Genomic DNA, 27,990 nt, shown 5'->3' on the forward strand with positions numbered 1-27,990 from the left:
ACCTCAATGTTTATGACATAAACCAAAAGGTTCTTGTTCTTTCTGAGAAAACTCCAAAAATCCAGGAAAATACTTCAAATATTGGGGGACAGAGAACCATCATTACTGTTCATTTCTCGCAGCAGTTAAGTAAGGCTGTTTTCACTGAGTAAGCATAAGTATAATCTAATTTTACTTAAAACCAAATATGAAGCATTGGGCATAATTTAAAAATTTACTGCCATTCCCAGGTGGCGCTAGTGGTAAAGTCTGCCTGCCAATGCAGGAGACTTTAGAGATGCAGGTTCAGTTCCTGAGTCAAGAAAATCCCCTGGAGAAGGGCACGGCAACCCACTCCAGTATTCTTGCCAGAAGAATCCCATGGACTGAAGAGCCTGGTGGGCTACCCAGTCCATAGAGTTGCAGAGTCAGACACGACTGAAGCGACTTAGCACAGCACAAGCCGTGCTACATACAACTTATGGAACCACATAATGGAAGTTTTTATTTTTAGTATTCATGTCTAGGGATTTCTTCTAAATTAAAAAGGCCACCTGTAAACCCATCTTTAGTTCATATATGTGATTAAAATAACTTTCTTTCAAAGTGATCCGAAAACAGCAAAGGATACTGGTTACCAAGGTCATTCAATTTCTGAATCACATACAATGTTGGGCCCTTTGCTAATATCATTTTGCTTCATTCCCACTATAGTTCTATTGGGTATTATTCCTTAACCAGTAGAGAAACTGAGAAAATGTTAAGCTTGTACAAAACAAAGTCACAGAGGAAGCAAGTGGCAGAGCCAAGAGTCAATGGGAGACTGATTCAGCTCTGAAGTCTGTGCTCAACTCTGTGTTGTACCGCTTCCATAGCAGACTCTTTTTTTTTTTAGAGGAACCAGTCACAAGAGAAGTACAGCTTATTTCCATTTCTATTCTCTGGCCTGGAGTATGAATTCCTGCAGAGCCCTTTTTTTTTTTAATATAACTTTGTTTTCTCAATTCCTGTTAGAGCAACAGTATCAACAAATCATTGCTAAGTGAAAAGGGGCTTTTAAGTTCATTACCACTGTGTCTAAAAGTGCCAGAACATATTACTCTAACTCTGCTTATCTATGAAAAGAACCAAATTTAGAACAAGCAAGCTTGAGATGGATACATAAACCTTTCCATGGCCAGTTTTATTATGTTCCTTGTGGAATGACTAGACTCACACATCGATCTAGCTGACCTGTGGCTATTATGTAATTATTCCAGAAACATAGTTTTATGTTAAGCCAATTCGTGAAGACAGAAACACTCTGCAGCTAACAACCTGTATTCTTTGGTACTATTTTTCCCCTCGAAAGGTAGAAACACTAAATCCATAACTTTTGAACTGAGACAATAACCTTTTCTGGTCTACTGCTTTTGAAAAAAGATTATGAGACAAAACACAAAGAAAGACAGACATCATAAAATAACCTTTATACAGGATTAGTAGATCTGTTTACATATAAAAAACAGAAAGGACCTCATTACAGTTAGATTTCACATAAATTACACAGATTGACTTTTTTTAAACTACTATTCAGCTTCAAAGTCCCTTTTAAAAATTTCGTTTTGAAGGCACAGTGCATGATAATAAACCAAAGACTGAAGCACTTGAGATGAAGGAGTCCTGGGCACCTCATGTAAATAGCTATAGATTGTTCTGGAGCTGGGGAATGTCACTCTGAAAAAGTGGAGAGGTGAAAAGTTGATTTTTAATCTGAGAGTAGAAAAATACCACTATGTCATACCTCCAGAAAATCTGCAGCATGGCCGGCAGAGAAGGTAGCTTGCATACTCATGGTATGCCATTCATAAAAGCCAGAGTCATACACATTTATAGAATTTATATCCAACTGCCTCAAAATGGTAGCCTGTTTTCAAATTTCACAATAGATTCTGCCAAATCAAAATCAACTAGGATAATATTCTGAAAGTCAAGTGAAATATTCATGAATTATTGCTAAAAACAGGAGAATTGGGTATTGGGAAATATTTCTTCCTGAACTGGAAATTCAAGTTTAGCTGACATTAATCAAGGGCTCTAATCACACCCCCCAAATCTGCTTTAATTACAGCAAATCAGAAATCCAAATACTTATCAAAAATTTGCTAGCTAGAAAATCACTGAACGTTGACCGTAGTGGAATTTTGGTAGTAACATTAAAGTTGCTACTCTTAAAAACGATTCTGCTGGAGAACCATAACGTAGGGCACTATGATGGCATTTGCAGCCAAAAAGCTTTTAATACAGCAAGGACAAAACCTGGCACAAGTGCATTTCTGGCCACAGGAAAATAAAATGATTTACTGTTGAGAATAAATGGAAATAGAAGAACAGGTCATGGTTATACTGAGTAACCTGGTGTTAGCTCAGAAACACAATAAGCTCAGTTATCAGCACTACCTTTTATTTATTTGCCAACTCATAGTTTTACGTTCAATACTCATTAATTCAGCAAATCTCATTCAGTGAAAGTTACCAAAGGTTAACCAGTCAATCACACTGGGCCAAATATACATTCTGTTTCCTTTCTGGAGGATGACAAAGTCCCAAAGCACATTCCCTCCAAAGAATTGTAAGCATTCCTCAACTGGATGGGGTCCCAACCACTACTCAAATGTTCAGCAAAATACATCAAAACCAAAGGGCCTTTCCTTCTGAAATTAACTTGAGTTCTTCTTATTGAACTGTATAATCAGTACAAGTGCATTTACACAGGCAGACACTTTGAATATGACCTACTCAATCACTTTGCTTTTATTAAGGAGTTGCGAGGGAAGAAGGCTTACACACTGATCACCAGGACAAAAAATAAAAAACCGCCTTGTGAGTAAAAAAAGGCACAACTCAGGTTTTGGGCAAATTTCTTAATACTGTGATACTTACTTGCCTCCATGACTCCAGGGAAATGAAAAGTCTCTAGGAGAAATACTGAAGAAATGCATTCCCCATGCCGTATGGCTTCAATGCCTTAAGCAGTTAATGTGGTCTAATATTAATTACATTAGATCCACAAATAAAAGACCAAGCAGGGCAGAGAACACAGTCTTAGTAGTCATGATCCTGTACATTCATGTTAACAGGTAACACAGGCTGAGACGGCCTTTGTTATGCATTCCAGAGCAATGCATCATTTAGAAATTCATTAGAGGTTCAAGATTTATAGCAGAATTTGGCTTTCCTTTCAGGAAACATTATTAAAAGAACTATTTGTATGTTCATCTCTAAAAATATTTTACACATGCTGAAAAGGCATGGACTCCAGTCACTGTGATGTACAGTGAAAGATCTGTTTCATTCAAGAGAGAAATGAATTTAAAAGGCATCCTCTCGTGAAGACCAACGTTAATAAAGTTGAAGGTTGTCTCGCAACTTTGTTTCCCTTCTACCTGCAGTTGTTCCAAGTGGAGCCAGCCACTCACAGGCCCTTCGTGGGTTTTCTGACTTTGCACTCTTAAAAATAAAGCTGAAAAGAGCAATGCCACCACATCATCCCCCTAAGGAAAATGTAAAGTATTATCAGAAGAAACTACATCATGTATATTTCATTAAGTTCCAGAACCTCGTGACCTCTGTTCTGTGCATGTGGTGGACTGAGAGTAGGGTGGCAAGGGCTCAAAACTGAGAGTTGTGTTGATAACAGAGTTAATACCGGAAGGGCTTAACCCTGACCCACCCAAATTAGACTACAGATACTCAGCAATAAATGTCATGACCATTATTCCTGCTAAACCAGATCTCTCTGCGTAAAGCTATACTTTGGGTACATTTCTCAGGAAACTGGGTTGAATGACCTAGGTGGGTGGTAAACCATTCCATGTGAAAGCTTTGGGATGACTGATACATGAATGATATAGAATTCAACTTGAAAAGATGAGAGCAAGTTTTTTGATCCCCTGATTTAGTACAAGTTCAGCAGCAACTTGGCCGTTAAAACATTCCAAGGTATTAAACTGTTAGATCATTGGTAAGACTCATACTCACAAAAGCATCATTTCCATTGAGTAGCATAGTATCACAGACACAGTAAAATACAAATCTTTTAGGCGTTTGCAATAACTTCAGTGGCACTGAAGATGATACTTTCTCACTATGGTGTTTATGTTTGTTTGTTTTTTAATAGAGGGAGCCATATTTAAGTGCTTTCAACTGAACTTTCAACAGAATTGGTTGATCAAGAAGAGACTGCCAAATGAAACATTAGGACAAAGAACCCAATCACTTGCAGAGGCCTTTATGAATAAGGCTGGCCAAGCTATTTCAGTAACAGGATGCTATGAGAGGGTGCCGGCCTGGGCTGCACATGAAGTGTAGATATTTTGTGTTCAAATGTAGGTTAAGAATGTGCAAGGAGGTTTCTTCCATACTTCCGGGTATTTTCAGTAGAATTCAGATCTTGTCGATTGCCAGGTCATCTGAAAACCCTAAGTGTACAACATAGAAAAAAGGTTCGAATTTAGGAAGTATTAGAGAATTAGGCATTCCTCGAATAAACTAGTGCTTCACAGACAAAAGCAACAGCACCTGTGGGTTTTACCGCGTTAAAAGATAGGCAACACGAGTTTTAGCTTTTGCTAGATCTCCTTCTTGGCTCTACTCAAGTGGACACTGAGATCTTTTTACAACAGAGTCAATGAGTTATCCCTTAAAATGGGGATGTTTAGAACTTTGCTAAACCTTAAAGAGAGGTAGAGAAATCCTCTGTGCTTAGAGCACAGCCCACCAGTTCTGATCTAGCCTTGGAACAGGTAGAAAGCCCAATACAGAAGCACATTTATTCATTTCCTAATGCTCTATATAAGTTTCAAAATCAATTCAGCCTCCATTAAACCTGAATAATAAGAGAAACTCCAGCTATTCAATAACTAGAGAGAAGTACTTCTCAATAGGTTAAAAAAAAAAAAAGTGAGTTTTTAAAGCTTTATGTCAGATTCTGACTGCTGTCCCTGCCTTAATGTTTCTGGATTCTTTTGGCCATTTAAAATAAAGAGAAAAAGCTAAAGCCACTAGTAAACCACCTGATGTGCAAAAGACAACATCCACTAGTTGGCTTTGTGCAGTTGCAACACAAGCTCCAAACAGCTCATCTTAAATTATAAAAGAAATACGAAGTGGCTGTCCCATCTCTGCTGCATAAATAGAAAGCAGATTTTTTTTTTAAAGGTAAGAGTACTTTAAGGAGGGGAAGTTCAAAACTGCAGCCAAATTCACAGAGAATACAAATTTAGCAAGTTAACTTCCCAAAGCTCTTTGAAGAAACAAGACAGTCTCTCTCCTTGATGCAGTGTCTCCCAAAAAGAACTGTAACTTTGCTTGGTACTTATGCTGGGAGAGATGCAAGGCGTGTGTTTCAATGTTTGCTGGAATATAATGTTTCCTCCTCAGTGTCTGTTTCGTCCTGGAATTCGTGGCTTAAGAGAGACTTCTTGGAGCCAGTTGACATCATGCGAATTTCATCTTCATACTCATCGTGATGCTGCCTGAGCCGATGAAAGCCATCCTTGTGTCTGTTAGACTTGATTGAGCAGATGCACCAGATAATGCAAGCTGTTAGGATCAATGCCGACATGGTGGCACCTGTCAAACAGAACCATCATGTGACTGGAGCTCCAGCTGAAGGATGCAAATAAGCAGCTGCTTACAATGGCACTTTTTAGCATATTCCCTTCATTTATTTATTTCATGCACTTAAAAACAACCTTTTATTATTATAGAAGTAGTAACATGTATTATGCACAAAATTGGAAAACTATAGATAAGCAAAATACTAAAAACCCAAACCCCAAACTCTACTTCCTCACATTTCCATTATCCTGAGATCATTTTTAACAACCCTAGTGCATATTTTTTCTGGATTTTCCTTCATGCATGTGTATATGTATACAAATATATTTTTTTCTTTTACCACAATGCAGAACTATGGCCAATGCTGTGCAACCTGCTTTTTTAAATCAATCAATGACTTCTACTTTTCCTTTCCGGTAAATTTTCATCTCATTCCAAATCCCTCATTTATGTAAAATATTTTTACATAAGACTCTGATGCTGGGAGGGATTGGGGGCAGGAGGAGAAGGGGACGACAGAGAATGAGATGGCTGGATGGCATCGCTGACTCGATGGACATGAGTCTCAGTGAACTCCGGGAGTTGGTGATGGACAGGGAGGCCTGGCGTGCTGCGATTCATGGGGTCACAGAGAGTCAGACACAACTGAGCGACTGATCTGATCTGATCTGATCTGATCAGAATAAGAGTCTAAGGACCATAAAATACAACTAATAAAATCATAATAAAAATTAAGGGCACAATAGCAAATAGGTGGCATAGTCAGATTTAAACTGGATCCCAGCTTCTGTCTTTCTAAGCACTTCATGATTCATGCTTTATCTGGTTCATGTTTCCAAAATATCACTCTCTCTCAACCAAGGATCTCTCCCCAACACACCCTGTAATAAAACTTGGTCATTTTCTAACAGGTTCAAGCTCTCCTTAGAAATAAACCAAGGTTCTTTGTGTCCAAAGATACAATACAGCAGAGTATTTATTGTTTTACCACAGTTTTTCCTTCTTAAACTTTCAGTAATTCAAGCAATGGCACATTAATCCTGGAGGAAACAAATATTCCCTCCTTCCAGGATCATGGGAAAAAAAGAACTAATATAAGTCAAAGTCCAAAGGACTTAATGATCTTTGCAAGTCATTCATTCAACCAACAGTGAAGTGGCTCTTCCTTAAGACCCACTACATGCCACCCATGGTTCTAGGCACTGGGGAGGCAGAGAAAAGCCCTTTCCTGCCAGAGCTCATGTTTTAGTGGGGGAGATCAGATACAGACAAATAAATGACTAAACATGTAATGTAATGGCAGCTAGTGAGAAGTATTTTAACCCAAACATGTGAGGCAGAGACAGTGATAGGAGTATTATTTTAGCTAGGGTAATCAGGGAGGAAGGCCTCTCTGTAGAGATGACATTTGAGTACAGACCAGAAAATGGGGAAGGGGCAAGCTGTGAGAACATATGGGAAAATATTCCAGGAAAGTATTCTAGGAAAATCATGTTTAGGTAGGAGACAGTAGAGGAGAAGGTTCAAATGATTGTGGAGCTGATCCATTCTCAACCTGAAATGTCAGGGTGAGTTTTTAAGTTCGACTACCGAAAATTTACCTGATACAGTTACCACAAGCTCCCTTGGCAAACCAAAGATCCGGTTATCTGTGTCAAAGACTATTACCACAGAACTTGCAGCATCATGACGCACGAAGACCTGGGAAGATAAAGTGCAAGAATGAGAAAAAAGTTTACTTAAGGTATATTATATCCACTCTATGTTCCTAGGGCCTTTACAGCAAGCCAAGGAGATGGCTGGTTGTCATCTAAAGTATACAAAATGCTACAAAAATTTCCTTTTGTTGCTAAAGGATAGAAAGATAACTATCATAATCAGGAGATGGTCCACAAGCTTCCTAACAAGAGTTTAATGTTAAACAGAAGTTTAATCCCTGGTAGCTCAGCTGGTAAAGAATCTGCCTGCAATGCAGAAGACCCTGGTTCGACTTCTGGGTCAGAAAGATCCCCTGGAGAAGGGATAGGCTTCCCATTCCAGTGTTCTTAGGCTTCCCTGGTGGCTCAGCTAGTAAACAATCTGCCTGCAATGTGGGAGACCTGGGTTTGAGACCTGGGTTTGATCCCTGGGTTCGGAAGACCCCCTGCAGAAGGAAATGGCAACCCACTTCAGTATTTTTGCCTGGAGAATTCCACGGACAGAGGAGTCTGGTGGGCTCTAGTCCACAGGGTCGCAAAGAGCTGGACACGACTAGGCAACTAACATATGTATCTAACATATATATATTCCTGTTTCTAGAAGTATTATGAACAACAAGAATTTACGTTATACCACTCAAGTTGAGTTTCTTACCTGTGAATGTTGTTGCTGATACCCATCAGCAATGGCGTTGATGTTATGGACACCTGGGGCCAACAGTACATGGAAATAACCTCCGTCTTTTGTGTGTACCTTTATTCCTTCATTGAGCACAATGACTGCTTTAGAGATTGGTTTTCCAGTCTTATCTTTAACAAATCCATGAACTCCCTTATGAACCTGAAAAAAAATGTTTAAAATATAAATTTGTGTTTTTGATAAATGGAAATATTGCCTGCCATATCAGCAAAGAATGCCACAGTCATCAGCGACCATAGCCACAGCAGATGGTGAGCTGGTAAGCCCTGAGGGGACTTAGGAAGCAGAAGAATACTTGCCTTCTAGCAGCCATCAGACTGCAGCCACTCCCCATGGTGAGCCCTGAGAAAACTCAGAATGTGAAAACTCAGTATACTGGCCCCAGACAGCTGATGTGCATATCAAAGGAATGATCTCAGTGGGCTCGCACTCTTGCATCTTCCCATGTATAGAAAATGGCTAACTTCCTTAACTTGAGATATCTGGTTTTCTTTAATTAACAACAATCTTTTGGTGTTAAGACTACCTGCCCTTTGTTGCAAAACTCCTATATATCCTGGCTGCTCCCCAACTTCCTTGGAGCAGTTCTTTCAGGGTTACTGGAGATGCTGCCTCCTGGGCTTTAAGTCCTAAAAGCTCTCACCAAATGAAACATAACTTGCAACTTTTAGGCTGTGAATAATTTTTTAGTCGACATTTTCATGATGCCAGATATCTGAGGGGCAATAGCTTGAGACATGACATAAACCCCCAAAAAACCCTCCAGAAGGCTGGCTTATTCCTCCCTCCCCACCAACTCTGACCTTGTTTGCTACTCATTCACTGCTGCAGAGGCACAGAGATGGAAATAAGTGAAAAGAGGACTCCGATATAGTCAAGCCTAAAATGTTAGAACCCAAATCTCCTATGCCTGGAATGCTTTCCTTCCCACCTCAGGAGTAACGCCGTGACATTCCAATGGAAGAAGCTGCGACATCTCACAGGGTTAAATCAACCTCATCAGACAGCAGATATGTGAACTCATGGCACCTATTTAGGCAATATAAAAGGAATAAGACTCTCCTTTCTACGTCACTTAAATAATATTGAAGCTTCCCTGGTGGCTCAGTGGTAAAGAATCCACCTGTCAATGTCAGAGACATGGGTTTGAGCCCTGCTCTGGGAAGATCCCACATGCTGCAGAGCAACTATGCCCCCATGCCACAACTACTGAGAGCCTGTGCTCTAGAGCCTGGGAGCCGCAACCACTGAGCCCACGTGCCCTAGAGCCCTGCTCCGCAACAAGAGAAGCCCCCACAGACAGAAGCCCGAGCACTGCAATGAAAACGAGTCTCTGTTTGCCCCAACTAGAGAAAAGCCTGCACATCAATGAAGACCCAGCACAGCCAGAAATAGATAAATAAAAATAAATTAAATTATTAAAAAATAAAATCAATAACACAAAAATTTTGGTAAGAGATGAAGAAAATGTTTTGATAAAAGTTTCCATTGAACATACTCCTGGCAGTCTGCTTCTAAAAGAGGATTACTCACCTCCACCAACATGCTGAGAAGAGATTTCTTATTTTCTGCCCACAACGAAGGGAGCTGTGCTGCACTAGGAAAGTAGCAGCAACTTGTATACACTGTGATCTCCGGACAGTGGCCATAGGTGACACTATAATCCTGGAATATAAAATTCACAAACAAATGTAGGAAGATGAGTAAGCACAAGTAAGAATGGGGCTTTGTAATGCTCAAATGCGATGAACGGAATAAAAAGACAACTTGGCTGATGTAAACAAAGAATCTGTAAAGCATTTCACAGCAAATATAAATAAACCCCTTGGTATTATGATCAGTCACAAACACGTCTACTCCTAAGAGAATTCTTAAGACCAGGGGTTATGTCTAATTCATTTTTACATCTCCAGTGCTTCCTACAGTGCCTGGTTGGTAGAGGGGTTGTTGTTTTGGTTTGTTGAATAAATGAAAAGTACATGCAGAGTGTCAGCTTCCCTTTAAATCCTGGAACTTCATTGCTGTTACTGCTGTTTTCAAAGTTCTTAGAGGCAGAAGCACAAGTACTTGCTCTCTGATACCCACAACCTGGAGGCTCAAGCCTACCATACAGCAATATGGCAAATATTTAGGTAGGAACTACTTGTGTGGACAAGTTCCAAAACCTAACTTTCCACCTTCCCCCAACTACCAAAATTCTTCTTCCTAATTCAATTCAGTTAATGACAATAACTCATTTTATCACACGGATATGAAATCTTTTGTCTTTCATTTCTTGCTATCACCTAGAATTTGCCAACTCTGGTGAATTCCACCTCTACAGTATCTCTGAAACTTCATCCCTTGATTCCACTCCCATTGCCACTTTTCTAATCTCGGCCTTCAGTTGTTCTTGTCTAGGCTATTCTAAACCAGTCTCCCTGCACCACAGTCTCTCCTTCCTCCAAACCATCTTAACCCACTGTTAAGAGATGGATTTTTCCATAGCACAGCTCAGATCGTGTCACCATATCCCTGTTCAAAAGCTCAATGGCTTCCCATTCCTTACTAAAACAAAGCATTCAAAGCCTCAAACTCTCTTTCCGTTCTTATCCTCTGTTGCTCTCCATTACACCTCATCTTCTAACTAACTTAGGCTGCTTCTCTTTAAAAAAATCTTTATTTTATATTGAAGTATAGCTGATTAACAACATTGTGTTAGTTTCATGTATACAGCAGAGTGATTCAGTTCTATATATGCATGTATCTTTTATTTGACAAATTCTTTTCCCATTTAGGTTATTAGAGAGTACTGAGCAGAGTTCATTCACTTCACTGTATCAGAAAAGCCACCTATTCTTTCACTCCATGTCCAGTATGTATTTACAGTCCCATTCTCACTGTATTCTATAAAACATACCTTCATGCTGCCCAGGTGACTGTGCCATTCTGCTCCACGCATTACTCCTCCTGGAATATTCTCATCTATAAAAGCATTGAGAGATGTAGTGTCAATAAGATCATATAAGGCAAGTCCTCCTCCTCTCTCCAAACAGCAACAACAGTAACAAAGCGTAGGGAAAGTACCTACCTGACTTATTGGGGCAACTGGGCTGACCCATATGCATCGATGGATGGTTATTTGCATAAAGAGATGCCAGATGCTTTAGAGTCTCTTTGTTTTCCACTACAAAAAGAAAAATTCAGAAGTTAGCAGAGAAATCGAAAGGATTTTTCTCCAAGTTCAACTTCATGGACACAGAAATCACATTCCTTTCCTTCGAGTAAATCTTGTGCCTCGAGGAAGCTGATTAAGGAGTTATTATAATTAAGTCCACGGTTCTCTTCACCCCAAATAGGGAAAGGAGTACATCAAGGCTATATGTTGTCTTATTTAACTTATATGCAGAGTACATCATGAGACATGCTGGGCTGGATGAAGCACAAGCTGGAATCAAGATTGCCGGGAGAAATATCAATAACCTCAGATATGCAGATGACACCACCCTTATGGCAGAAAGTGAAGAGGAACTAAAGAGCCTCTTGATGAAAGTAAAAGAGGAGAGTGAAAAAGCTGGCCTAAAACTCAACATTCAAAAAACTAAGATCATGTTATCCGGTCCCATCAATTCATGGCAAATAGGTAGGGAAACAATGGAAACAGTGACAGACTTTATTTTCTTGGGCTCCAAAGTCACTGCAGATGGTTACTGCAGCCATGAAATTAAAAGGTGCTTGCTCCTTGGAAGAAAAGTTATGGCCAACCTAGATAGCATATTAAAAAGCAGAGATATTACTTTGCCAACAAAGGTACATCTAGTCAAAGATATGATTTTTCCAGTAGTCATGTACGGATGTGACAGTTGGACTATAAAAAAAAATAAGCACTGAAGAATTGATGCTTTTGAACTGTGGTGTTGAAGAAGACTCTTGAGAGTCCCTTGGACTGCAAGGAGATCCAACCAGTCAATCCTAAAGGAAATCAGTCCTGAATATTCATTGGAAGGACTGATGTTGAAGATGAAACTCCAATTCTTTGGCCACATGATGTGAAGAACTGACTCACTGGAAAAGACCCTGATGCTGGGAAAGACTGAAGGTGGGAGGAGAAGGGGATGACAGAGGATGAGACGGTTGGATGGCATCACCGACTCAATAGTCATGAGTTTGAGCAAAATCTGGGAGTTGGTGATGGACAGGGAAGCCTGGTGTGCTGCAGTCCATGGGGTTGCAAAAAGTTGGACACAAATGAGCGACTGAACTACTCTAGTCTGTTCACCCCAGAATAATCTGACCAAGGAGAGAAGCAACTTTCTTATATTAAAAGGCACTGTGAATTTAACAAGTCACTGCAGAAAAACACAAACCTATTTCGGTATGTTTTACTACATTTGGAGGCAACTGTGGCCTAATTACAACATTCCTTGTAAGCCTGAAAATGTATTGAAAACGACACAAATTATCTCCACATACAATGGCCTCAGGCAGATTCAACAGGCAACTGTTTAACTCCCCACAAGGTGCAATCAGTCAGGCACAGTTTAAAGCAGGAGAGGGGAATTCAGTACCATTGCTTCCCTAGTAGCTCAGTTAGTAAAGAATCCGCTTGCAATGCAGGAGGACCCTGGTTCGATTACTGGGTCAGGGAGATCCACTGGATAAGGGAAAGACTACCCACTCCAGTATTCATGGGTTTCCCTTGTGGCTCTGCTGGTAAAGAATCTGTCTGTGTTGCAGGACAACTGCTCCAGTATTCTTGCCTGGAGAATTCCATGGACTATATATAGTCCATGGGGTTGCAAAGAGTCGGACACAACTGAGCAACTTTCACTTTCACTTTCAATGTTTGGTTCAGTTCAGTTCAGTCGCTCAGTCGTGTCCGACTCTTTGCAACCCAATGAATTGCAGCACCAACTCCTGGAGTTCACCCAAACTCATGTCCATCGAGTCGGTGATGGCATCCAGCCATCTCATCCTCTGTCATCCCCTTCTCCTCCTGCCCCCAATCCCTCCCAGTGTCAGAGTCTTTTCCAATGAGTCAACTCTTCGCATGATGTGGCCAAAGTACTGGAGTTTCAGCTTTAGCATCAGTCCTTCCAAAAAACACCCAGGACTGATCTCCTTTAGAATGGACTGGTTGGATCTCCTTGCAGTCCAAGGGACTCTCAAGAGTCTTCTCCCACACCACAGTTCAAAAGCATCAATTCTTCGGCACTCAGCTTTCTTCACAGTCCAACTCTCACATCCATACATGACCACTAGAAAAACCATAGCCTTGACTAGACGGACCTTTGTTAACAAAGTAATGGCTCTGCTTTTGAATATGCTATCTAGGTTGGTCATAACTTTCCTTTCAAGGAGTAAGCATCTTTTAATTTCATGGCTGCAATCACCATCTGCAGTGATTTTGGAGTCCCCAAAAATAAAGTCTGACACTGTTTCCACTGTTTCCCCATCTATTTCCCATTAAGTGATGGGACCAGATGCCATGATCTTCGTTTTCTGAATGTTTAGCTTTAAGCCAACTTTTTCACTCTCCTCTTTCACTTTCATCAAGAGGCTTTTTAGTTCCTCTTCACTTTCTGCCATAAGGGTGGTGTCATCTGCATATCTGAGGTTATTGATATTTCTCCCAGCAATCTTGATTCCAGCTTGTGCTTCTTCCAGCCCAGCGTTTCTCATGATGTACTCTGCATATAAGTTAAATAAGCAGGGTGACAATATACAGCCTTGACATACTCCTTTTCCTATTTGGAACCAGTCAGATGATATGAATTTCTTGGGGTGAGCACTGTGTCTTATTCACTTTTGTATTTCCAGTATCTACAGATATAATAACTGTTCCATAAATGCTTATGGAGTGAACTGAACAGGTGTGACAAGATGGCTACACTAAATAAAGCTAGGCTCCCTCCCACAAGGAACTGTTTGAACTGTTGACAGGTGTACAGTCTTCTTAGGCTGGTTATTCATGCAGTGTGCTCAAAGGCTCACCATTTTAAAAAGTTTCAGAAGGGACATTACCTAATTGAAATTTGAAATTTCCTATCTAAGCTTAAATGCTATATATGTAAAGTAAAATTCTACATACCTGTTTGCACTGGCTTGTCATACGGGTATGTGACTAGCACTGAACCACCATCTAGAGCAACAGAAAGACTGAAGTCCTGTTTCTGAATCAAGTTTTCAATGATGGCTTTAGTCTCAGGTTGGGAGGCATTACCTAAAAAACAGAAAAGTCAAACATAAAATACCGAGTTTTAAAACTTTTAGTATGAGCAGCTAAGAAAATATTCCCTACTTGAACATAGTCAAAAGGTTAACTTACAAATCTGTAAATACTTTATTACACCATAAGCCACTATCTCAAGAAACAAAGATATATCTTAGGAGGCAGGTTATTTTGAGTTTTACATATTTTAGATAATGTTGAAAGGTCAATGACTCTTAGCAAGTTTAAGAAAATTCTTACTGGAAACAAAAAGAGATAGATATATCCTCTCTTAGAAAATGAAAACCTGTCTTTGAAAGAAAATAAGATTTTTCAGAAATTTTCTGCAGTATTGTTTGCAAGAACAAAAAATTAGAACGAAATTAAATGTCCATCAGCAGGGAAACTGTTGAATAAATTAAGGTACTACCATACATTAATAGCATACTAAAATGCCATTAATAAGAATGTTAGAAATTTGTAAGTATTAAAATAGACAGATATCAGTGATGTATCCAGTAGAAAAAGTTGCAGAATATGTATAGCTGATGATCCTTATATTAAGTAAATATGAAACAGGCCCCTTCAAATCAACATACACATACATCGTGTGTGTGTGTGTGTGTGTGTGTATACAAATATATAAGAGAACAGAGAGAGAGAATATCCATCTCTGTATGACTAGTGATGGAAACTTCTCCCCAATATTGGATTTCGAAGAAAAAACTTGAATTACCTTTACAAATGAAAAACAAGGAAAACCTGCAAAGTTTTCAAGATGTCTCTATTCATTTATACTGTACATCCTAGACAAGAAAGCACCCCTTACTCATTTAAATAACAGGATCAACCAATCTCCTAGCAAAGAGAAATAAAATTATCTGCAAAGTACTTTAATGGCCTAAAAATAAGTCTTACTTGTGAAGTCTGTATCCAGGTCTTTGCCACGAGCATTTGTCTGTCCTGTCTTGGAAGTACAGTCTTTCTCTTGTGCTTTCTCTCGCCCATCTGGATTTAGAGAAGGGACAATCACAATTCTAGTCCTGTCAACCAACTAAAACAGAAACAGAAATAAATGGGTTTATTAGCTCTATGTGAAATCAAAAGATAACCTTGCCATGCCTCAAACAGAAAGTTTTCATTATTTGTTTTAAACACAGATTTAAAAGGCAGAATTGAAAAATAAATAAAATTCTTTCTTCCTCCAAGTAAATTTTAAAAAGAATCAAAAACTATACAACTAATGTTCCTAGAGACCTCCCAATAACTTACATCAAGGTTTAAAAACCACTGCCTATAGACTAAAATCCCCTGGAGGAGGAAACGGCAACCCACTTCAGTATTCTTGCCTGGAAAATCCCATGGATAGAGAGGCCTGGCAGTCTACAGTCCATAACGTTGCAAAAGAGTCAGACATGACTGCACCCACACACACAGGCTAAACCCAGCCTGATGCTTGTTATTGTAAATAAAGTTTTACTGGCACAGTCTTGCCATTCATGTGACTGTTTTTGTTCTGCAATGGCAGAGTTGAGTAGCTTCAACACAGAACATCTGACCCACAGAGCCCCAAATGTATATTATATGACCCTTTACAGAAAAGGTTTGCTGACCACTTGCTGGCTTAGGTCAATAATAATGGCAATATGGTATTTCCAGATTAAAAACTAGAACATATAATGTTCTAGTTGACAAATATCAATGTATATCTGGAAACAATGAGACAGAAGAGTTGAAATCAGCATATCAAAGAAATACGGGGTAGGATATTTGTCTAATCCAAATAATTTCTCCTTCAGATGATCCATATCCATAGGTATTAATACCTATATTTATGGCATGAACTTCTCACTTAATTTATCCTAAATATTTCTAATAGTGAATCAGAATAAGTGATCCCTGGTTTATTTGTTCTGGTAAAACAGTCAATAGCTTGAAATATATTTGCAATCCTTTAATTAATTTATTCTAGAATCTTTCCCCTGAGAGAGATTTTCTTCCTAAAGTATATATGTTTGGGGTTAACCACAGGTCTCTGGTTACGTATTTGTTTCTTTGAAGTCTCCAGACCATTCTGACACTTAGCTCAAAACAAATGGCAATCTAAAGCATTGTTGTTGTTTAGTTGCTTAGCTGTGTCCGACTCTTTTGCGACCCCATGGAATGTAGCCCACGAGTCTCCTCTGTCTGTGGGATTCTCCAGGCAACCCACTGGAGTGGGTTGCCATTTCCTTCTCCAGGGGATCTCCCCACCCAGAGATCAAACCTGTTTCTTGCACTGCAGGTGGATTATTTACCAGTGAGCTACCTGGGAAACGCAATCTAAAGCCTAATTAGACCAGTGAGGCAAAATCTTATAAACTAGGAGTTTTGAAATTCATGGTAGATGTTGTACCTTTCATAACCATAAGATCAGTAGGTAGCAATTGTGGCCAAATAATAGAATAATCTGAGGAGCTTTTAAAGGAATATTGATGCTTCTGGGAATGGAGCCCAGCCACTGAGATTTTTAGAAACTTCCCAGATTTTTCAATGTGTAGCCAGGGTTGAGAACAACTCTCCTAGGTAATCTCCTATTTTGAAACAACATCAACAAAATCTCTGAAAACAGGAAGAAGTCAATGGGATCTCCTTTTTGAAAGTTTTTTGATCAAGTCTGATTTACGTTCACTTCACCTAATCCCACATCATGGGATCCTAATCATGACATCAATTCTTTCCAAATTTCTCTCAGTGGAGGCAGTACAGTAAAACAGAATAGCATAGGCTTTCCAGTGACACACACCTGGGCTTAAATCCCAGTTTTACCACTTAGCAGCTGTGTGACCTCCTGTAAGTTATCTAATATCTCTGCCTCGGTTTTCACATCTATTAAATGGAGGTAACATAATTGCAGGGTTGAGGATTAAATTATGATATATGTAAAGTACCTACAACATAGTAAGTATTAAACAAATACTACTTGCTTTTCCCTTTCCTAAGTTCTATACAGACATTGCCAATTAGTGAGTGTTCTAAACAGAGGTGCACTCTTTCCTTCCTTTCTCTAACATAACACAGAAACTAGGCTGTTTACTCATAAATCTGAGCAGCTTCTGGACCAGCAGTATAGTCTCTAGTCATGGATGACTGAAGCTGGCACTGCTGTATCACTTTTTCTAAAATCTCTTAGCATCCAATACTTTCATCTTTATTACATGAAAAGAAAAACTATTTCTCTTCCACCTCATTTTTCAATATAGTACCCTAACTATAAATAACTGGCAATGGAAGTCCCTCCAATTAGAGTGTATATCACTGTGAGTAAAGAATGGAAGGGTAAGGTAAAGGAATAGAGGACTGGATGCAAATCTTTATTCTTTCTTTTCCTCTATGGCTCTTAATATATACAAAGAAATATAATAGACACTATTAACAACTATATACCAAGGTCCATTTTTAAAGAGTAAAGTTTATAATGATATTAAAAGTACCACTGTATAAAAATCTAACAGGAAATTAAATTTTTAAAAAAATGATGCCTTGATATCGTATACAATCAGTAAGCCATTGAGCTTTATCCTCTTAAAGCATGTCAAAACAGGTTATTCTCTTACTTGTGTAACAGCTGGGTTCTTTTTGTAGTTCAGACAGAGAAATTCTGCCAGAGCCAAAAGAAGTTCAGTTCCAACTGGAGCATTGCCATGGATACCAGCAACAAAACGAATCTTTGGTTCTTCAGGCTCAGATACATTGGGCTTATTGGAGATTTCAAGGGACCAAATGTGACGATATTCAGCACTCTGTCCCAAACTGTCGAAAACCAGAATCAAAAAGTCAGTAAGTAATCAAGTTACTTACTTGATTGCTGCCTTACTTGATTACTGTTAATGCTGCCTTACAGATTTTAAAAACAGAAATGAGAACAAAATTCGAGAAGTCTTAAAAAATCTTTAAAGAATAAATCTCTGTGTCAGAATACTTTAAGAAAATTAGGTTCCCTTGATCAAAGAAAGTCAAACAGATGTGAGATACTATCAGATTTAGGAATGACTATGATTGAGAACTGCATTCCTTCAAGTCCAGTCATTCCTCGATCATCTTCGTGATGTTTACCCAATCTTCTATAATCTATATTATTTCCTTAGTTAGCATATGTCTCTTAAGTTAACTCACTTAAATTTTTATTACTGAAATCTCTAAATATACACAAATTTATAAAATCTTACTTTTAAGATCTAAATGAATTTAAGTGAATAAGACATTTTATATTTTAAATGCAGTACCAGAATCACAGCAAAACTAATTTTAAAGGCCTGCTTTCTCTAATATAAAGAAAGACTTATTAAGAGTTAGAAAAAAAAAATTGGCACTAAACTGAGGATTAATAGAATAGACAAAGCACTGCTTTCACATGAAGGTATTTAATGATACTTAGTAACTGTTGGAGGGCCACCTAAAACTGTCTTGCATCCCACCATGGGCAGATATTGTACATTAGGGGGTACTATTTAACAAAAAATGCATGCTGAATTGCATTTAAAGGTTAAAAAACTTGACTAAGTAAACGGAAAGCAAAACAATGTCCAATTTTTTTTATTTTAAAATAAGAAAGTCTTTAACCTCTATATGGCACTAAGATGGACCATATTAAAACATGACCTGGGCAGAAAAGTTCAAGATCAGTTGAGGAAGAGAGGTAATTGGTATCTTCCAATGGAAGAGAGGTAATTTCAGTTCAGTTCAGTTCAGTCGCTCAGTCGTGTCCGACTCTTTGTGACCCCATGAACCACAGCACGCCAGGCCTCCCTGTCCATCACCAACTCTGGGAGTCCACCCAAACCCATGTCCATTGTGTCGGTGATGCCATCCTCTGTCGTCCCCTTCTCCTCCTGCCCTCAATCTTTGCCAGCATCAGGGTCTTTTCACATGAGTCAGCTCTTTGCATCAGGTGGCCAAAGTATTGGAGTTTCAGCTTCAACATCAGTCCTTCCAATGAACACCCAGGACTGATCTCCTTTAGGATGGACTGGATGGATCTCCTTGCAGTCCAAGGGGCTCTCAAGAGTCTTCTCCAATACCACAGGTAATTGGTAATTGCCAAAGTAAATATGTGCAATTTATGTGCAAAAGTAAAATCCTTTGTAAGCACAAACATTATAAACCAGAATTTGAGAAACTAAATTTACTGGTAAAATTAAAAGAAACAGTGAAGGAAAAAAAGTGAAAAGTAAAAGGCTAGATAATGTTCGTTTGGTTCGGAGTAGAGACTTGTTAAGCTCAGGGCAAAATGGAAAGACCCTACAATAGGCAAACAATAGGAATCAACAGGTCAAGGAAATAATTCTGAAACAGTGAAAGTGAAGCAGAGAAGCACAGTGAAATGAAGGTAAAAGTTATCTTAGTCATCAGTTTCACATAAGCCAGTACCACATGTTTTCTCAGAACCCTTAATTACATGAGCCCCTAAGGCTTTGGGGAACAGTAACTGTGAGCAGAGACTAAAGTACAGAAAATGACAGCCAACCAAACTTCATTTTCTACTTTGAAGAAAAGGTTAAACATTATTCCTGACAAGTGAGCTCATAGTTCTAAACCTATCCCTTGCCCCTAGCAAAATAAAACTAAATAATATTTACTCAGAACATAAAATCTGCAGCTGAGAAGTGGAAAGGGTTTTGAAATCAAAGTAATCATTAGAAAGAGTGGTTTTACGTTTTCTGGAGGTACAGGCCACACATTACTGAACTAACAAGTAGCTCTGCTCCAGTGTTTCTTGTAAAAGTTTCCAAGATTCATTGCTAGAAAGATCTCCAAGCAAATATCTCTTTCAAAATAAGTTAACGCCAACTCTATACATTCAACCCAAATGTTTCTAAATGAATTACAAGAACCATTTAATGTGGTTTATGCTGAATGTAACCTCGGTAAAAAGAATAAAGGAAGGAAGGAAGGAGAAAGAAAGGAAAAAAAAGTCAGTAACACTTACTTGGTAAGATTTGTAATAAGTGGATAGTTCATCACAAGCCCTCTCAGAAACTCTGACAAGTCCTTGTATGAATGGTAACGATAAAGAGCCAGATTTGAGGAGGAGCGTAACATGAGGCGTTCCAAACCATTCTCAGCTGAAAGGTCTTTAATTAAAGCTTCAAACTCTTTAGTGGTCGGATCGCTGACGTCATCAGTATCGGCACTGTCCCCCTTGCCCTTCTTTGATTCATTGTTTGAATCTGTTGAAGATCGGACAAGTGTGAAGTTGACCTGAACAGCACCTTCACTCTTTACAGTCACATTCTTGGTGACCGGGTTATACCTGCAATAAAGTAGACAGATCAGGGTCACACATTTGCAGCTGGAGTACCCAAGCCCTGGCAAGACAGGGAAACTCAAGGTTGCTTAGCCTCTATAGGGCTTTCTGGCGATAATCTTCCAGAATAGAGCTGTTTCTTTCATCCTCAAGCACTCAATTTCAGAGCATCCAGTAACTCACCCTCGAGCAGATGCGGTGATTTTATAAGTTCCTGGAACCAAGAGACGCCAGTAATCTCCATTTTTGTAAGTAGTTACTGGGTGATTAATTTCAGCAACACTAATGGTGGCATTTAATATACCTCTGCCATCTGTGGCATCTAGGACGAATCCTTTGACACCCTGATGGACCTGGACAAAGCACAAGGATATCCAGATTTTACTGATAAAGATTATCGTCTAGATATTTCGGGAGTTCACATCCAACATAACAGATTCTTAAATAATGTAAATGTGTGGAACAAACAGAAACTCAGGACTTTGGAGTAAAGCTAAATGTAACCATCCATTAAATAAAACATTTTATTTTCTGAAAGGCTAATTTTTCAGAAGTTATATTTGTCTTTACCATGAGGAATATAAACAACTGTTTAAACTTCAGCACCAATTTCAGAATATAGGACATTCAACAAGAAAACTGACCTGACGGCTTTAAAAAGGAAACGTGATTTAAAAAAATAGAGGATTACTCTAGATCAAAGAGAGTAAAGAGATGTAATAATCAAACCAAATGCAATGCATGAATCTTGACAAGATTGTGGTTCTAAAATACAGCTATAGAAAGACATTTTGAGGACAATAAGAAGGAAATTTGAATGTGGACTAAGTATCAGTCAGTGTAGGGAGTAAGTGTTAATTTCCTCAGGTGCTCTCTCTCTGCTCCGCTCAGTCAGTTCAGTCGTGTCTGACTCTCTGAGACCCTATGTAGTGTAACCCACCAGGCTCCTCTGTTCATGGGATTTTCCTGGCAAGAATACTAGAGTGGGTAGCCATGCTCTCTCCTCCAGGGGATCTTCCCATACCCAGGGATCGAACCTGTATCTCTTGGATCTCCTGCACTGGAGGTGGATTCTTTACCATTAGTGCCACCTGGGGAGCCCTTTTCTTAGGTGAGATAATAGCAATTGGAGATGTCAGGTAGGAGAATTAACTCTATTTTTAGACTATTTTTAAATATTCTGAAATACTTAGGGATAAATATCATAACACCTGCAATTTATACTGCAATAGTTCAGCAAAAATATGTGTATATACATGTGTGTATGTTTATGTGTATGTATATAAAAAATACAAATGCAGCAAATGTAGAAACTGTTAAACCTAGGTAAAAGAAGAGTAGTATTTATTGTGTTAGTCTTACAATTTTTCCTAATGTTTAAAAAATTTCAGAATAAAGTGTTCTAAGATATTAGTATGTAAAGTGAAAGTCACTCAGTCGTGTCCGACTCTTTGGGATCCTCTAGGCCAGAATACTGGAGTGGGTAGACTTTCCCTTCTCCAGAGGACTCTTCCACACCCAGGGATTGAACCCAGGTCTCCCACATTGCGGGCAGATTCTTTACCAGCTGAGCCACAGGGAAGCCCAAGAACACTGGCATGGGAAGCCTATCCTTTCTCCAGTGGATCTTCCTGACCCAGGAATCGAAGCGGGGTCTCCTGCATTGCAGGCAGATTCTTTACCAACTGAGCTATCAGAGAAGCCCATTAGTATATAAACTCACACCCTTTATGCCACTTTACTCAGAAAAGTACTGGCACAAAGGAGTACTCAGATTATCCTAATAATTTTCATCATTATTAGCATATTTTTACAGTCTTTACCTATTGGCTATCATGCACATCCATCCAGACAAAAGAAAACTAATCATTTCACAGTAACTCTATGGCAAAAGGAAAAAAACCCACATTCACCCTATAGCCCATCTTTTGCTTCCTTAGTCACTCAGTTGAAACTGGCCCTTTGTGACCCCATGGACTGCAGCCCACCAGGATCCTCTGTTCACAGGATTTTCCAGGCAAGAATACTGGAGTGGGTTTCCATGTCCTTCTCCAGGGGATCTTCCCCACCCAGGGATCGAACCTGGGTCTCCTGCATTGCAGGCAGATTCTTTACCAACTAAGCCACCAGGGAAGCCTAAAATGCTGGGCTTGCTTATCACTTGACACATTTTTAGGTGTGTATCCAATTTATATTAGCCTTTTATAAAGACAAGGGTAAAAAGTGACACTATCCATTAAGTGTAAAACATCATCACTACATCATTTAATCTTTTCAAACTTTTCTCCACACATAAAAATAAACTTATTTACATCCATAAATCTTCTAAATAAATTACTAAAACATGAATAGGTCAAGCTGGAATTCCAATGAGGTGTATTCCAAAATCAATGCATGAAAACCATATGTACACAACAGAAATCTTGCTCTTGGGAGAAATTTCCGATGTCACTCCTGAATACTCACCTGTTTCATAAACTGGATTAGGGATCTTCGATTCTGTGCCCAAAATTTTGGCAGGTCTTTCTCAAATGGGTATTTCACACAACCTAGTTCAATAGTCACTTCAAAGCAATTTGTTTGCAAATAGTTCCAGTCCTGCATACCACCTGAAGGATAAAAACTTTAAATTAGTTACTCTGAAGAAGTTCTAACTAGCTCAGATCCCAAAGGTAAGCAACATTCCTAGTAAAAAGTCAAATTCGTTCTTTTATCAGCATAGTTGAACACCAATAATGTGTTCATGTAAGAGCGCTTCTATGCTTGTGGTACAGGTGAAAAACATCTGTACTTTCATGTTCAGAAAGAATTCAAGTGTAGCTTACACTCTTCTAATTAGCCCATCTAATGTTCTTTATAATAGCCAGAGGGAAAATATAACATTTTCATCAAGTACAATAATTTTACTCAAAATTCAAAGTGCACCAAATATAAAAAATTGTTGAAAAAGTAATTTGAATGTTTTAAACTAATTATAAAATATTTTTAAAAGAATGATTATTTCTCAAAACTAAAAACTCAGTAACAAGCAGTACCATTGGGAGGACAGAAAATCCATCAAGTCGCATGGCCTTGATATAAAAGAATTTTACCTGGGACATTGTACCAACTGGCTCCATTTGTTATTCCATGAGGAAAATACTCATTAGGGTACATGTTCTTACAAGGTCTACCTTGAAACATCTGTGAGTTTTCCTTTAAAAAAAAAAAAAAGAATCTTTATTTGTATTTGTTTGTATCTGCATCAAAAAAACATGAGGAGGATAAGGAAAGATAATAAGAGTGGTTACCAATAAGGTATATGTTGGGGTGGATGGAGTCACGGAAGCAGAGACTTTTCAACGTATAGCTTTCTGTGCCACTTTGATTTTTTACTATATGGATTTACTACCTACTTTTTAAAACCAAAATTAAACAGTTTATGCTCTGTTAAAAGAAAACTGAAGGCTTCATTTATTACTTGTATTTACAAGTAATATAAAAATCCAACCCAATCCCTCTCAAAAGCAAAACCAAACTGTTCATATTCATACTTTCATTTCATGATGTCAAGAGGCTTAAAGTCCCTAAAAGGTAGTTCACAAACAAGGACAGGTAAGCATCTTTCTCTGACTTGTTAGGGACTGAGGCAGCCCTTCTGTTCTTTGTAGTTATTTTATTCTGCTACAACTGGTTCACCTTTTTCTTCCCTAAAGACAATACCCTGCTCCTTGAAACAGTTCGTGTCTTTGTGTCCTCAGTCTCCAGCAGTGTCTAGCACGGCATGTGTGCAATTGTTTGCTCAATACGGAGTAAAAAAAAAAAAATTCTATAGAGGCACAAATAAACGCTATTGAAAGCTAGAGGAGAGAAAGATTATCTCTGACTAGAGTGACAGGGGAATTTTCCTGAAGAAATTTAGCTCTGGAAGATGGTCAAAACTTCACCTCTCTCTTTTGTAAATAGAAAATAAAAAGTACAGAAAAGTATAAAGAGAGAAATAATTTCTTACTTTCCCCCCACTGAGAATTAACCATTTAACTTTAAAATATACAAAACAATCCCCTTTCATACACTTAACATACCATTTACAGGCTTACCATTTATACCACTCTACTATCAAATGAAAGTTATTACTTTAGATTACTGGAATATTTATGTACATGTTGTATATGTGTACAAAGGGAGAAGACAAGAGTGTTAAAGTTTAAAATAGGCTTCTGGGGACCTTTGAGGTGGCACTTCCAGATGAAACAGTGTAGGTGGAAGATTGATGACAAGAAACTGAGGCATGAGAGAACAACAAGGAAGTAGAGACAAGTGAAAACTATTCAGGTTTCTTATTCTTCTTTTGAACTAATTTAAGACTTGTAGAAATGCTGCAAAAATAGTACTGAGTTTTATACATCTTTGATCCACTATTTCCTATGTTAGCATTTTATATAATCATAGCACATTGACCAAAACAAAAAAACTAATTCAGTTGCGTCCGACTCTTTGCAACCCCATGGACTGTAGCCCATCAGGCTCCTCTGTCCTTGGGGATTCTCCAGGCAAGAATACTGGAGTGAGTTGCCATGCCCTCCTCCAGGGAATCTTCCCAACCCAGGGACTGAGCCTAGGTCTCCCACATTACATGCAGATTCTTTACTGTCTGAGCCACCAGGGAAGCCCTAATATTGGTATGATGCTATGAACTAAAATAACCTACATTTTATTCAAATACCACTAGTGTTCCACAAATGCCTGCTTGAAATTTTCTCTTCCCTTGAGATCTGTCACATTCTATAGCTGTTTTTTCACTTTCACTTAATTGAATTAAAATTAAATTTCATTATACTTAAAATATAATAAAAGTTATTGTAGAAAATTAGAAAATTGAGACAAGCAAAAAGAAGAAAAATATAAAGCCAGAAATCACCAATCATTTCCTATTTTGACATATAACATTTGACCATTTTTTTGACCCTTTTCTCTTTTCTCTTCACTAATTGTCAAAGGGCAGGCACTTCTTCCTTTCTTTTTGCTTTTCTTCTCTCCCAGAAGCTATGTGTTTGGAAGATTTTCCTTAAAATCCACCACCTGCCCTTTTAAATTGTGCTTATCCCTTTAAATACACCAGATCCTTTAATTTGTATGTACTTTGAAACCTCCTCCATGTATTCCACTGCTTTCACCTGCCCAGTTATTATGTTAGTATTTTCAGATTTAGGTTTCAGATTAAGGGCACATTCACTGCTTGGTGGTCATTCTGAATCATCTTAACGCCTGCCTTTCCTTAAACTTCCCACTTTTGTCTTCATTGATTTTGGGAAGGTTTTATGCTAATTCGAAATAAATCATACAAAGAAAGACAAATACTGTATGATATCACTTATATGTAGAATTTAAAATATACAACAAATTAGTGAACATAACAAAACAGACTCAGAGATACAGAGAACAAACCAGTGATTATCAGTGGGGAGAGGAAAAGGGAGGGGCAATACAGGAGTAGGGGATTAAGAGGTACAAATTACCATGTATAAAGTAAGCTACAAGGATATACTGAATAACACAGGGAAATAGCTGATATTTTATAATGACTATAAATGGAGCACAATCCTTAAAAATTGTGAATCACTATATTATATGTACACATCATATGTACTTACATATATGTATTACACATCATATGTACTTCAATTTTTTAAAAATTAGGAGAAAAAAATGAAGAATATGAGTAAAATGAACAATAATTGAGAAGACAGAATCGGAATGAATGCATGTCAGATTATTCACAGCTCTGCTTTAGTTCAAGGCAAAGTGATCCATAGAGAGAAAGACAAACAAAGCTGGGATTAGAAGGCTCAAGTAGAGGATAAAGGCTCAGAATCACCATAGCGGGAAATGAGCCAGGGAGTCAAGTTGCTTGCTGGGGAGAACGGAGGGCTAGGCTGAAGTTAAAGTGCACTATATATACATATTGTAGTCAACTGCCATAACTGTGTGACTTCTCTGGGATGTATCAGAGAGATGACTATAATTAATAAGGGTTGGCCATTGGCAAGGCAGATATGTCAAAAGGGCATAAAAGATCCTAAGACCCATCACTGAAAGGTATGTCCATGGGTCTAGGCTGGGTAGAAAAGAAACCAAATCAAAAGGGTTAAAGGTCAAAGAAAATAAAAAGAGGCTAAGGAATGCAAAGTTACAAAGAGGGTGAAAAGTGGAACGATAATAATCGGCAGAATGTGATGGGGACACGTATAAAATTTTATCTCTTAGTTTCTACTTTGATGATTTGGAAGTTTTCTCATTTAAAAAAAAATTATTTCAGGTATATCCCTCTAAAATGGCATGTCCAAACCAAAGACAACTATACTTTAAAGTGAAATAAGACACGTACTCCCTGTTAGAAACTCTGAACAATCTCACAAGTTCACCTTGTATAGAATGAGGGAGTGGGAAAAGCAAAATGACAGAAGGGTCTGACTGGAGAGTGCAGAACTGCAGTAATAAGTTTCACTTATCAATGACCAGTAACATCACAGACTGAGTCAATAGTAAGACCAAAACCAGAAACTAACAAGCCTAGTTCCCAAGCCTCAACTTTTAACATGTTTTCAATAACAATTTTTAAAATAAAATTTCATACAACATTTCTGATTATGAAAGTAATGTATATTCATTATAGGAAGTTTACAAAATACAGAAATTTCTACCTGCTCCCTGTAGTATGTTACTACTGGGTGCTTAAATACCTTAGACTATAGGTTGGCAATTTTTTTCCTGTAAAGAGCCAGATAGTAAAAATTTTAGGCTTTACAGACTCAGAAGGTTCTGTTGCAATGACTTGATTCTGCCCTCTGCATCTATTGAGATGACTGTAGTGTTTGTCTTCTTTAGTCTGTGAATGTGGTAAATTACACTGACTTATGTTCAAATGTTGACTGAGAAAGCAGCAACAGACAATATTTTAAAGAATGGATGTGGCTGTGTGTCAATAAAACTTTATTTGCAAGAACAGGTGGTAGGTTGGATTTTGTCCTAGAGCTGTAACTTGTCAACCCCACTCCACCACAGACTACTTTATGAGATTTATAGTTAAGTATTTGTCAAATGAAATAAACTAGCAGTTTATTAGTTTATTACATTCCAGGTACTGTGCTAAAAGCTATAGATGAAAAGACATTACGTGAGCTTAAAGGCTAATGGGGAAACACGCTAAGTACATTTAGACGAGACTGGGAGCGTTCAGGGTGGTATGGCTGTAGACCACATGCAGCACATTTAAAAGTGAGGTGGGAAACAAAGAAGAAAAAGAAGTAAAGTGGTCTGCAAGGAAAAAAGGAAGGCTTAACAGAGAAGAAAGCACTTGACTTGAGACTTGTAGGGCTTTGTCTTAATGCATCTTTTAACGAAAAATTAATTTTTATAACATTTCATGTTTGGGCACAAGCCTACCTTGGAATAAGAAAGTGCTATTTGTTGAAACACAGCATCATCTGGTGATTTACTATATGTGGCAATGCCTTGTTCATCATCATCAAAAGGGTAGTTAACCACCAAAGTACCT

General features: G+C 38.4%; 1 protein-coding gene and 1 non-coding gene across 2 annotated transcripts in view; both read right to left on the reverse strand.

Moving 5' to 3' along the window:
- Positions 1 to 1,433: 1,433 nt before the first annotated feature.
- The window catches only part of CPD (carboxypeptidase D), a 71,623-nt gene continuing 45,066 nt past the window's right edge, over positions 1,434 to 27,990 (reverse strand). Inside the window, exons 8-21 of the mRNA XM_005888213.3 lie at positions 27,879 to 27,988; positions 23,546 to 23,648; positions 22,920 to 23,062; positions 20,637 to 20,806; positions 20,136 to 20,459; positions 17,764 to 17,959; positions 15,086 to 15,221; positions 14,048 to 14,179; positions 11,048 to 11,143; positions 10,877 to 10,941; positions 9,511 to 9,642; positions 7,933 to 8,118; positions 7,182 to 7,281; positions 1,434 to 5,592 (exon numbers count right to left, since the gene is read on the reverse strand). Of these exons, the coding sequence (XP_005888275.3) occupies positions 5,366 to 5,592; positions 7,182 to 7,281; positions 7,933 to 8,118; positions 9,511 to 9,642; positions 10,877 to 10,941; positions 11,048 to 11,143; positions 14,048 to 14,179; positions 15,086 to 15,221; positions 17,764 to 17,959; positions 20,136 to 20,459; positions 20,637 to 20,806; positions 22,920 to 23,062; positions 23,546 to 23,648; positions 27,879 to 27,988 (2,120 nt within the window). The 3' untranslated portion in view covers positions 1,434 to 5,365. The remainder of the gene's footprint in view (positions 5,593 to 7,181; positions 7,282 to 7,932; positions 8,119 to 9,510; positions 9,643 to 10,876; positions 10,942 to 11,047; positions 11,144 to 14,047; positions 14,180 to 15,085; positions 15,222 to 17,763; positions 17,960 to 20,135; positions 20,460 to 20,636; positions 20,807 to 22,919; positions 23,063 to 23,545; positions 23,649 to 27,878; positions 27,989 to 27,990) is intronic.
- On the reverse strand, positions 22,515 to 22,586 carry TRNAC-GCA (transfer RNA cysteine (anticodon GCA)). Its single transcript has one exon. It is a non-coding gene; the product is annotated as a tRNA-Cys (tRNA).

This window comes from Bos mutus, chromosome 19 (assembly GCF_027580195.1).
Source record: "Bos mutus isolate GX-2022 chromosome 19, NWIPB_WYAK_1.1, whole genome shotgun sequence".
Classification (NCBI taxonomy): Eukaryota; Metazoa; Chordata; class Mammalia; order Artiodactyla; family Bovidae; genus Bos; species Bos mutus.